The sequence below is a fragment of the Castor canadensis genome, chromosome 5 (assembly GCF_047511655.1).
Source record: "Castor canadensis chromosome 5, mCasCan1.hap1v2, whole genome shotgun sequence".
Taxonomy (NCBI): Eukaryota; Metazoa; Chordata; class Mammalia; order Rodentia; family Castoridae; genus Castor; species Castor canadensis.
Genome location: NC_133390.1, coordinates 74,476,884 through 74,490,115, shown reverse-complemented (window position 1 = coordinate 74,490,115; position 13,232 = coordinate 74,476,884). Strand labels below are relative to the sequence as shown.

General features: G+C 38.2%; 2 protein-coding genes across 3 annotated transcripts in view; both read right to left on the bottom strand.

Annotated features, from left to right (window-relative positions):
• Pak2 (p21 (RAC1) activated kinase 2) overlaps positions 1–2,435 on the bottom strand; it is a 70,086-nt gene extending 67,651 nt beyond the window's left edge. Inside the window, exon 1 of one of the 2 annotated variants that reach the window (XM_074073424.1) lies at positions 2,301–2,435. The gene's annotated coding sequence lies outside the window, so the exon portion shown is untranslated. Of the gene's footprint in view, positions 1–1,697; positions 1,829–2,300 lie in introns of those variants that run through there. The other variant, XM_074073425.1, reaches the window with a different exon arrangement.
• A 3,112-nt stretch (positions 2,436–5,547) lies between these two features.
• Positions 5,548–13,232, bottom strand: part of Pigx (phosphatidylinositol glycan anchor biosynthesis class X) — a 22,623-nt gene continuing 14,938 nt past the window's right edge. The window contains exons 5-7 of the mRNA XM_074075231.1: positions 12,814–13,027; positions 10,233–10,333; positions 5,548–7,371 (exon numbers count right to left, since the gene is read on the bottom strand). Coding sequence (XP_073931332.1) covers positions 7,228–7,371; positions 10,233–10,333; positions 12,814–13,027 — 459 coding nt within the window. The 3' untranslated portion in view covers positions 5,548–7,227. The remainder of the gene's footprint in view (positions 7,372–10,232; positions 10,334–12,813; positions 13,028–13,232) is intronic.

Here is a 13,232-nt window from a genome sequence, read left to right as displayed (position 1 = left end):
TTAAGTACTTAAGCAATGCACTTGCTAGGTACTTTATTTGTAGTATCTCATTTGATCCAAATAGCCCTATGGAATTGATAATGTTATTATTATTATCCCCACTTGAGAGTCTTGGGAAAAAAAAAAAAAAAGTATATTGCCCAGAGTAAAGAAGAAGAGCCAGGATTCAAACCAGGTCTCCAGTTCTTGAACATTCCCCATACTTGGAGTAAGTACAATATACTACACAGATAATAGGCTAGAACTCTAAAACCCCAAATGAATGTTCACACTGACTACTAGACCAGTTGGTGATCTAAGAAAAGAGAGATAGTGAAATTCAATTCTGATCTGAGAAAAAAACAACTCATATTTCCTGAGGGGAATGAGGGCTGTTTTTACCCTCACTCCTCTGCAAATGAGAAAAGATACAAGAACTCAAAAGCACACTTTCCAGGTAACTTTAACAAGTGCCCTTTGATTAGGCTGGAATTAGTTAACCCTCTAGCTGTAGGAGCTTTGGGGATAAACTGATCAAAGACCAGAAGACTTCGTCCAGTTTTAATCAAAACCAGAAAATTCTGAAGGCAAAAGAAACCTACAACCTGAGCACTATTATTGTAATAACCAATACCGATAGAAAGGATTTAACAGTACCTACTTATTTTTATCCTTGGCTACAAGTTCTCAAGTTTTAAAAAAAGTATAATTAAAAGTTTATCCTTAGCTACCAAAACAAGCTCTGAGTTCCCTCTTTTAAAACGTATAATTGAAAAGAAATACAAACTACTGTTAACCACGTCTACTTGGAAACCTGCCAATCATAAAGATCAGAGAATCACAGGAACCCCTAATTCATTTGTTTAGTAGATATACACCAACTACAAAATGACTGGTATTAGTATTTACAGTATTAATATTAAATGTCACAAAATCAAGAAAAATAACTCTGTGAGTGATGGTAAACATGGAATCAAGGCCTGAAGGGGAGGGAAATACTCAGGAATTCTTCTTTAATAAAAATCTATCTGCTTATAGGGCACAATGACCCACACCTGTAATCCCACCTACTCGGAAAGTTGATGCTGAATTTGTGCCAACTCCTTTTACCCAAACTTGAAAAAGTTAAGAGATCTACAGATAACACATATCAATAATATGAAGTTCAGTTTCCATATGTAAATGTAAATCAGTGTTGCTGGCTAATTAACAGCTAGAAAGATTCAAAACCAGAGGACCAAAGTGTAAAACAATTGCTTTAAATCAATGTCTCTAACATCATGGAGGAGAGAGGTAGGTAGGTAGGTACAGAGGAAGCATGAATGTTTTATAAATGCCACAGAGCTTCTGGCCAAGTTGGCAAGTTTTAACCTGTTTTAAAAATTACTGTTCACTACCTTTATCCCAATCTAACTTTATTTAATGTTATTCTTTTGGACAACGCTACAAAAACAAAACCCCCAGAGCAAATTCTTGTACATTTATTTTAATATCCTGCCTACTTATAACAGCGGAAGAGTCAGACACAGCAGGGGAAAAAAAGTGACGTGCACAACCTTGATCCAAAATACAGCTCGTCGCAGTCTAATTTTAGGCCTAACCGTTCTGATTGACTTTTCACAAGGTTGAAAACAAACTGCAGCTCACTCGTAAGGAAGAGCCGAGGCGGTATCAATGGGAAATGGCTATTTATCAAAGGGGAAACGAATCACACTCACCCTGCCCCGAGACTATTCCCATTAAAAGTGAGATTGCGGGACGGGAACAACCTCACAGCAACTGTCGACGGCAATTTCTTTACACGTTCGGTTCTCGGACGGCTTTATCTCTGGAGAGTCGAGAGGGTGAGTCCACGGAGGAGTCCGTGGGAACGTCCCGTGCGTGCGCGCGTGTTTCAAAGAGAGCCAAACATGGTGAAAAGCCACACTCAACTTCACCTAAGTCACCCGAAGAGGCGACTACTCCCCTCCTGGCTTACGATCAAACCGCCACCACGAGAACATCCCAAGTTCCGTTCTCCAGCGGAGGCCTGCAGGACCCGGAAAAGTACGGCTTCCCTCACACAGCAGGGGCAGAGCTTACCGACCCGAGCCCGCGGGCCGGCCGGGCCGAGCAGGGCTGGGTCCAGGAAGAGCGAGGCTCGGCAGCGCAACCGGCCCGAGAAGAAAGCGGCCCCGGGGAGCAGACAATGAGCCGCCGCCCCGCGAAGTGGCTCCGCTCGCAGGTGGCAGCCTCCGGGTCCCGGGCCGCTCCGCCGCCAGGCCGCGGGGCGGGGAGGAGGAGGGCGACGGCCCGCGTCTCGGGCCTGTCCGCACACTTACCACAGGCGAGGCAGGCAAGGCAGGCGAGATCCCCGCCCCGGCGAGATGCCTCTGTCCGAGCTCCGCCGGCTGCGGAGCCGCCCCGGGCGAGCGCGCGACTCGAAAGGGAGAGAGGGAGGGAGGGCAGGCAGGGCGGGAAGAGGAGCCGAGCCGCAGCGCAGCCGCGGCTACCGCTAGGCCGGGCGGCTGCGAAGCCCCGCGAGCCGGGGAAGGGAGGGCAGGAGCCTTCGGCAATGGCGACGGCCCGGGCCGGAGGGGAAGCGGAACAACCGCCGCCGCTGCGCGTGGCCACAACCCTGGAGGAGGCGCCGGCGGGGGGCGGAGGAGGGGCCAGATCTAGAGCGCAGTCCCTCCCCTCCCGCCAGGGGCGGGGCGCGGCGCGGGGGCCGCCGGTACTTGTAGTTCAGTATGTGGCTCTCTTTGGGGAGACAACTAGTCTCCCAACTAACTCCGTTGTGCATCGTCTCCAGTCAGGTTCTATCTACTTGAAGACGTTGACAGAGGGTGGCTGACACAAATCTACTCCAGGACCTTTGTTTCTGGGAATTCACCCATTCTCCATTTTGTTTTCTTACCCCCAGTTTCTATATTTTGCTGCTACATTAAATCCCACCTCTTTTCTAGGACCCTCCAAGAACAGACTGAAAACATGCAAAACATTTCTTTTATCCTAGACTTGGCATAGAGGAAAAAGAAAATTTTCTCTTTAGAATTTGTAACCATAAACTTTCCCTCACATGTGTTTTAAAGTTTCAATTTTAAGTACCTGTACCATCCGGGAAATCTCAAGCCAAGAAAGTGGCTGATAGTGCTTGAGGACTGGGAAGAAACGTGTAAACCCTCGCTACACAGGTGCCCGTTCAATCCTGGTCTCAAAGGATTCTACAGATAAGAGAACTTCCAAAGCTGAACATGAGCATCCCCAAAATGCTTACAATACACCTGAGGAAATAAGCCACCATAAGAGGGTCAAAAGAAACAGCAAAGGGAATAGCGAGGTCGATAAGGAATTTAGATATTGGAATTACTAGTTACAGAATGTAAAATACGTTTATTTAAATGATTAAAGAAAATAAGAAACCAGGAAACATGAGCAAGAAACAAGATACTATTTTTTTTAACGACCAAGCAAATCTGCAAAGAAACCAAGTAGAACTTCCAGAAATAAAAAAATAATTGAAACCAAAGCCAATGTTTGGGCTAAACAGCAGACTATACACAGTTGAAGACAGAATTAGCAAACTGTGAGAGAGATCTAAGGAAATTACTGAGAATAGCAGCTCAGTTTACAAGGAAAAAAGTTTACAAGACACAGGGAAAGACTGTCAAAAGTCTAGCATCCCCTAATGAGAATTCCAGGAGAGAAAACAAAAGAAGCAGTATATGATGAGATAATGACTGGTCATGGTGAGAATCTTCTAGAACTGATTAAAGAATCTTTAGATTCAGGAAGCAAACTGAATTCTAAGCAGGGTAAGTAAAAGAAATCTTCCCAAACACATCAAAGTGAAACTGAATACCAGAAATACAGTAAACAGAAAGAAAAGACATTCTCTACAAAGAAACAATTATTAAATTCATAGCAGATTTCTCCAAAGCAACAATGGGTGATGGTCTTTAATGGAATAAAATATTCAAAGTACCAAGAGAAAATAACAATTATCAATCAGATGAATGAGGGTGAGATAAAGATATCATCAAACAAAAACAGAGATGTTACTATATAGGAACTCCTTAAAAGATATAATTGAGGAGGAAAGTGATCTCAGAAGGAATGTGGAAGATGCAAGAAATTACTAGAACCTGCCACTGACTAGGACCATACTGAAGAGCACACCCAGTCCACACTGTTTCATTCTCTCCTAGTCTACCAAATCCTACTATATTCAGCCACCTGCTAGTAACATACTTTTTTAAGTTTGAGGGATACAAACGGTCCCTTTACCTTAATAATTTCCACATTATTATCTAGCACCAATTACCAAAATGTAGGTGAGCAGGTACAAATGAATAGACTATCTGGCTAGAATAATCCCTAAATTAATTATATTCTGAAATCATTACAGCTGCAATAGAACTGTCCAGTTCCTAAGCCATATACCATTCTTAAAAAGATCTAGCTAAAAAATATAAGTTCTTGGGAGACTGACTGAGACAGATAGACACACACACATACACCCCTGTTGCCTTACCATCACCCTTAGTTATTTGTTTCTGTTATTTGTATCCAAAAGAACCTAACATAATAGTTTAAGAAAAATAAACTATAAATGTAGAACAATTACTGGAACATAATGAGCAAGACAACAGTATCCATTCTCTTGGCCTTAAACAAAAAGATCATACACAGAATTACAAAACTGATTTAAAATATAAAGTGCTTATCCATTAAGTATCCAAGGAATATAAAGAGGTCAAAACCAGAAATATTCTGTTGTATCAAAATTAATGTCACCTCTCAGCACTAATCAGGCAGGAAGACTCCTATCAAAGTTTTTTCATTCACATTTTTATTATACTTCTGAATCCTATATAAATGAGTAAATGTTCTAAGTCACAATCTTAAATATTAACTTGGAAATAAGTTTATATACTGATGGAATTTTGTTCTGATATCCAAATAAAAAATATATATTTGTGAGATATACATATATATATTTGTGATGCATATTCACACACACTCTTCAGAAGTTCAACAGTACCATGTCCACCACCTGTCTGACCATATTTCAAACCACTGTCTGTCAATGTTATTGAATTTTAACTGACATATAATTCCATTTCAATGCCGTATTATTAATCCAATAGTGAAAGACATGTTTGAAAAACATGGAATTCTATCATGTACAAAAACACAAAACACATGTCGGGCACCAGTGGCTCACATCTGTAATCTTAGCTACTTGGGAGGTTGAGATTGGGAGGAATGCAGTGTGAGGCCGGCCGGCCTGGGCAAACAGTTCACAAGAGCCTATTTCCAAAATAACCAGAGCAAATGGACTAGAAGTGTGTGGCTCAAGTGATAGAGCACCTATACCTGTTTTGCAAGCATGAAACCGAGTTCAAACCCCAGTTCCACCAAAACAGAAAAGAAAAAAACCCAAAACAGGTATGAAACTAGACCGGGTTGAAATTTTAATAATTTTAAAGATCTCTAATACTTCTGGCTTTATGGCACTGAGTTGCCTTTTCTAATATTTAAGTCCCAAACGTACCTTCAGAAAGAATTTTTACACTACTCAAGTCACACATGTCAAATTATGAAAGATTTATTCGTATAAAAACACCAAAATTAGGGAAAATAAGCAGTGATAGCATGTATTAACATTTATTACCTTCCAGTTTGGCTTCTGTTTTGGAACATGCTTGTTCTAAGTTTCTTTTTTTCGCAATACTGGGGTTTGAACTCAGGGCTTCACACTTGCTAGACAGGCCCTCTATAACTTGGAACCACATCTCTAATCATTTTACTCTGATTATTTTTGGGATGGGGGTCTTGCTTTTTTCCTTGGCTGGCCTGGGACTTGTTCTTCCTATTTATGCTTCCCACAGTAGCCGGGAAGACAGGCATGTGCGACAGAACCCAGCTACTGACTGAGATAGGGACTTGGGAACTATTTGTGCCAGCTGGCCTCAAACCCACCGTTCTCACAACCTGACCATTTCAAGTAGTTAGGATTATAGGCATGAGCCACCGGTGCTCAGCTTAAGAGTTTCATTTTTTAATTAACCAATATGGTGGCACTTTTTCTTTTTCCTCCAAGTATAATAGTGCATCAAGACTTTGTTGAAAAACGATCACTTGAAAATTCAATATTTTTGTAAATGGGTAACTTTATAAAACACATGGTTTAAAATGATAATCTGCCAGTGGCAGGCCAGCTCAGGAGGGGCATAAAGAAAGACCCTATCTCAAAAATAACCAATGCAAGGGCTGACAGAATTGCTTAAGTGGTAGAGCACCTGCCTAGCAAGCAGGAGGCTCTGAGTTCAATCCCCAGTACCACCAAAAAAAAAAGAAAAGAATCACACAAAAAGTAATCAATGCAATGCAGAAAGGACTGGTGGAGTGGTTCAAATAGTAGAGCACCTGCCCAGCAAACAAGCCCCAAACCCTGAGTTCAATCCCCTGTATAGCCAAAAAACCCCAAAAAATTAACTAAAAAAAACCAGTGTTGTCTTCCTGACAAACTCAGTAACTAAATTGGTACTAAATTTTAGTCCTCAGTTTCATCGAGCCCTTTACAATTTGTATGTTCAAAGGAAATATTTTAATAGGTAAAAGGAAAATAAGGGTGACTTATGGAATAAGTAATTTTGAAATTAACAATTTCTTAACTGTCCTTCAATTATTGTCTTTGTAATTCTGTGAAAGTAGCCTTAGTATTCTCGTGTAATTAGGGGTTAAATTAAACCTGATTTACATCCAAATTAAATTATTATTATTATTATTATCTGTGGTGCTGAGGATTGAACCCAGGGTCTCACACTTGCTAGTGACCTGCCACTTGACCTTTGACTTGCAGCCACAGCCCATTTACCTATTCACAAGGATTTTTCTCAATTTTTGGCTTAAATGGAAAGGTTTCTATTCCAAAATGAGAATGATTTGCTACCAATATATAAAGAGCCCGTTTTTGTATCCCAAATGATGGCAGTCATTTCTCATAAAATGAATATTAATTTAACAGAATTAAGCCTCCTCTATTGGCACTTGATACTTGAAGACTATCAAAGGTTTATACAATAGTACTAAGTTTGGGAATTAACTGAGAGTGATCTAAAATTTCCTCTGGCAAACATAATCTTAACCATAAATGAAGACAAAAGACCAAAGTCATGAGTTAATTCTGAAAGAACACTTCTATTCACAAATGAATACATTTCTATAAGTTAGGTTTATACAAAACATTTAACTGCATAAAACCTATAGGGAAAAGTGGCCATATTTGAAAACAGCTACAAGGATCAAAGTAGAACAGAGGACGGTAATGAGCAGAGTCACAGAACATACTAAAGAGGTATGTATAGTCAGGCCTACTGGAACTTGTAGAGTCACATTCCTGAGTATCTGTGAAAAGAAAATTAGACACATTAAATGTACATCTCATAGTAAGACTACTATTTCTTTGATTTTCTTTCTCTTTTTTTTCTTTTTTTGGTGGTACTGGGGTTTGAACTCAGGGCCTCATGCTTGCTAGGCAGGCACCCTACCACTTGAGCCACTCCACCAGCTATTTTTTTGTGATGGGTTTTATTGAGATAGGGGCTGGCAAAGTACTTGCCCCTGGCTGGTTTCAAACCATGATCTTCCTCATCTCTGCCTCCTGAGTAGCTAGGATTATAGGTGTGAGCCACTGGTGCCCAGCTTCTATGATTTTTAATTTAATCTTTCTTTTTTTCTCTTAAAGTTTTTTCAGCCAATGCTACATTACATATAACATTACTGTTTGATTTTCAGACCCAACATTTCATTTAATGTTATAAAATCAGACTTAATTTCCACAGTAATTCATAATTCACATTATAACTTTCCTTACTTTATTTTTTTTTTAATTTTTTTCCACTGTTTTTTTTTTTTTTTTTTTTTTGCTGTGGATCAAACCTAGGGCTTTGAGCATGCCACACAAGCACTCTAGCAATGAGCTATATCCCTGGCCCCTTTTTCTTAGTTTTGAGTATATCTTTTTTAAAAGTATACCTAAATGTCACATCTGTAATCAACACATTTACTTAATTTTACAAAGTTTCACATTAGAATACAGAATTCTAAGTTCAGTCCTAGAGGAAGACATTAAAATAATAATAAAACTAAGATATCTACTTATTCTGTATTTGTGGTTTCTTTCCCCAAATAATTTTTTTCACATTTGCTATTCACAAATTGCACAACTCAATGTATCCTTTACTATGACTAGCAATGGAAAAGTGTGCCTATGTCAACTGGTTTCTATTTTCTCTTTAGCACTGAAGATAAAGGGGTTCAATGAGAAGCCCTGCGAAAGCTAGGCACTGGTGGCTTAGGCCTGAAATCTTAGCTACTTGGGAGGCTGAGAATGGAAAGATCGAGGATATAGGGCTGCTCAGTCAAATAATTCTCAAGACCCCACTTGCAAAATTACCAGAAGAAAATAGACTAGAGGTGTGGCTCAAGTGGTAGAGTACCTGCTTTGCAAGCGCAAAGCCCTGAGTTTGAACCCCAGTCCTACCAAAAAAACAAAAAAATCCCTGAATCATAATTTCACACTCCAAAACAAAAAGTTACCAACCTAATCTGTAACAAATGTTATTTGAAAAATCATCTTTCAAAAAATGGTGTTTTAAGCAAATTTTAGTATAGAACATCAACCTAATTAATGTCTAAATACTTATTTTTCTGAAAGAAAAGAATCTAAAGTGCTTACATCGGACCTCTTCAAGTTACATGGTTTTAAAGAGAACTTAATTCAAAAATGTTTTAATAGGGTAACTATTTTGTAGCAATGTTCACAATTTTTAAAATCAGTTAAGTTATAAACACTAAGCATATTCTCCATTTGTATTAAAGTCAAATGCATTTCTCCAGGTGTACTTTAGAGTTTGAACAAAATCTCAGGTACATATGGCAACAGCAGTCTACTTAGAAGCAATCAACATTGTATAAGGTGTTAGCACACTCATCTTTCTTTCCAACTGTCAGTTCAAGGAAAGTTCTCCAATACAAAACAGCAATGAAATAGTAAATCTTTACTCTAAGTAGTTGTTTTCTGAGTAGATATACTTCTGAACAACAACAAGGAAATTACTTCTTATCTAAATATCCAGAAAAATACATATAAATAAATCTGCCATATGGTTATCTGATTGACAGTTATGGTATCTTGGGTTTAAATACTTATTTTATTTTTGTTGCAAATTCATTTGACTCTTGTAAAAGTAAACTATAACAGTGATGACACAGATCATCTCTTTCAACCAAAAAAAGCAGACTTTAAAAAGAATTAGGAACAAAGAGAAACACTAATACAAGAATCAGTTAAAAGGCAGCTCATGAAAGAGGAAGAGAAGGATGGGGAGGGGGAGGAGAGGGATACATAATACAGAGACAACCTATAAAGACAACAAAGAAGATTCTGTTAACTTATGAGCGTAAATTGTACACTCTTCTGAAACAAAGCCAGTGCTAATAAAGTATTTGTGCTCAATTTAATTAGTGAAAACAAGTTGGGGAGATCAAAACTACAAAAATGGCCTAAAACAGCCTAAACTTAGATATAAAATAGCACTATAACTGTCTAGAAACTTTTATTATAGTTGAATGATAGTACTTTGGGTTTTATTTTCCTTTTTGTACTTGTTTTGAGTAAGATAATGAAGTTAACTTATCTTGTTGCTCAAAAATTAGTAAAAAATTCTAAATAAGAATAAAGCATTATTACTGATAAAAACCAGGGTCAAGCAGGTTGGCAGAGATCGGAAGGATTGTGGTTTCAAGGCCAGCCTAGGCAAAAAAGTTTGAAAGACCCTATCTCAACTAATGACTGAGTGTAGTAGGCCTGTCATCCCAGCAACACAGGGGATTGTGGTTCAGGCCAACCCAGTTATAAAAAAATCTCCTATCTCAAAAATAAACAATGCAAAAAGGGCTAACAAAATGTCAGCCTAGCAAGCAGAGGCCCTGAGTTCAAACCCCAGTACCACCAAAAATAAGTAAATAAAACTCATAAAGCTATACTTATGTTCTGAACCAGTACACAATGGGACTAACCCTAAATCACCAGCCCCCAAATTAAATGATTCTATGATTTTACTCAAATGAGGAAACAATATTAAAATGGTTTTCTATGTTAGAATATAAAATGCTAATCCTTTAAATATAGCAGAACTATAGAGAATACTTTTTTTTTTAAGTGAGAAGGCACTATCTAAAAACAACATAAGATATTGGCTTACTGATTTATACTTCATGTTGTTCCACTGGCAGATATCCTTACTCTTCAAAGCACAAGGAGCTGCCACTTGTGACTGAGCCCAGCACTTCAAAATTGGGAACTCTGAGAAAATTGGTAGAACATGATGTCAGAAAACCTGAATGTGGGCTCAAGACTAGGCTTATATGAACCTCAACAGAAGTATTTCATGCTGCAATAAGAGTACTCAAATATTTTCACATGCAATGTGTGTGATTTGGATCCATCTATCACATGATGTTGTTTTAGCACCCTTTTTTATGTGGATGCCTAAGAAATTATAAAATTACAAAGATATTTCAAAGTACGCTGTATGCATGTATGGGGTTATCATAATAAAATCCCCTTGCATTATTAAGGTATGATAAATCAAAGCTTAAATTAAAAAATTTAAGAAAACAAAATTACAAAGATATCACAAAAGTTGATCAGACTTTTTAACAAATCCCACTAAAAATTTAATGTAATCTTTTCAAGTGCACATGTATTCAGAAAAGTGAGCACATTCCAAATGTACAACTTGATAGAAACTCACCCATATAAACAGCACAGATTAAAAAACAAAACAATACCAGAACTCTCAGTATTCTCTCAGGAAAGGTACTTTTCAAACTTTATTTAGGGTTAGAAAGGTTACTATTAATAGAAACAGAAAACCAGGCTGGATAAAGCAGCAAATATAGCACTCATCATAAAAGGTATGGTAGCAGAAAATGTAAGATGAAACACTTTCCATTTGCCAGTTTTTAGTAATTGTAACTTAAGCCAGCCCAAATTTGAAGAACTGAAATCTGAAAGGGGCTTCTTAAACTAAAGAAAAAAATCTTGATTTTTTTTTTTTAAGTCTTCCTCTGTGAAGAAGAAATAGTGAAAAAATCATTTTTTAATTTACCAAATATCCACAAAAGCAGAAAGAACAATTACACAACAAAGCCAGAAAGTCATGGACAAAGTTTACAATAAAAACTAAATGATACTATAAGATAAAGTAACCATATAAACACTAAAGTACATGCAGGTAGAGACAAAACACCAAAAGCCACAAAGTCCCGCAATGACACTATAAAAACAACAACCAAAAACCCCCCCAGAAAACAGGCAATGTGGATCAATGTATACAAAAAGAAACAATCAATCAGGTGTGGCAATGCACATCTGTAATCCTAAAACCAAAGAGGCTAAGGTAAGCCAGGCACTGGTGGCCCATGCCTATAATCCTAGCCACTCAGGAGGCAGAGGTCAAGAGGATCACGGTTTGAAGCCAGCCCAGGCAAATGTTTCCAAGAGACTCTGTCTCAAAAAAAAAAAAGCCATCATATAAAAAGGCTGGTGGAGTGGCTCAAGGTATAGGCCCTGAGTTCAAACCCCAATACCACAAAAAAAAAAAAAAAAAAAAAAGGCTGAGGCAGAAGGACCTCAAGACCAGCCTGAGCTACAAAGCAAAGCAAGACTGAGGCTAGTCTGGGCTACAAAGTGAGACCCTGTCTGAAAAAAAAAAAAAGACAGAAATCATGCCAGGTGTGATCATGTATACCAGCTACTCAGGAGGTGGAGGCAGGAAGATCATGAGTTCAATCCAGCGTGGGCAAAGTGAGTGAAGACCCTGTCTCACAAACAAAATACAAAAAAACAAAAAGGGCTTGGGCATGATTCAAATGGTAGAGCTCACCTAGCGTGTGCAATTTCCTGGGTTCAATCCCCAATACCAAAAAACAGCAATTAAAAAAGCACACACAATAACAACAAAAAAACCCCAACCAGATATTGTATGTCTACTAGTAAAAGAACATAGCACTACCTATGGTCTTGTCAAAGGAATCAAACTTGAATCCCATCATACCTCTGAAGTCACTGCCAATTTCCAGGAAATATAGGAGTCAGAGGAACACAATGAACTATATTATAAGCATAATCAGGAAAACCCCAACCATGGGTGAAATGGCCCAGGTTCATCAACAGATTAGTTGTGAAGAAAAGGACAGAGAGAAACCTGTAAACTAAGAGGCTTAATACAAGTAAGATTTTTTTATGGACAATACTAAATGACAGCGTCTAAAAATCTTGTCCATAGGGGTAATAAAAATATAGAGAATCATAAGGAAATAAGGGGAAGTCAGTATAGTGAGATAGTCTTAAAGGGAAGAGATGGCTATGATTGGAGAATATATGGAATAGCTGCTTGGATGGCTGGCAAAGCTATGTGTCTTGACCTGGGTGGTAGTTACAAAGGTATCTGCCTTATAAAAGTTCATTGAACTATATATATATATATGTGTGTAGTTTTTCTAATCTGTGCTTTATTTTACAATCACAGGGCTTGAAAAAAAAAATACTTTTTAAATCCCTGTCCTTGAATGTGGACTTGCCACCATACCTGCATTCATTTTTTTTTTTATGTGTCAGTGTTTACCATGACATTATTATTACTTGTGTTTTTTTTTTTGGTGATACGGGGGTTTGAACTCAGGGCTTCACACTTGCTATACTGGTGCTTTACCACTTGAGCCATGCCTTCAGCCCGCCACCATACCTTTATACTTATTTTCAATACTTGCAACCCTCACCTTGGTCACAATACATCAATAAATCTGGGTTGTTGACCACAATACGGGTTTCTCCATCTTTACTATGTGGACGGTGATAGCGGTAGTGCACAGGTAAAAAGGCTTGGAAACAGTCAATGCACTGTGCATCTTGTCTGGCATAAATGAGAACTTCAGATTCCTTGGACAAATAGTTGGGGGCTTCTATATTAAAATTTTCTGAAACCATCACTGCCTGTTGGAGAGAAAACAAAGAAGAAGAAATGAATGAGAAAAATAAAAAGACAAAAGTAAGACAAGATGGCTATACAGATTTGCAAAAGTGTCAAATTTAGCCCCTTTTAAACTACTTCCATTCCTCTTCTAACTGCAATTTTATTAGAAAACACAAAATGTGATCCATGTATCTAACTGCAATTTTATTAGAAAACACAAAATGT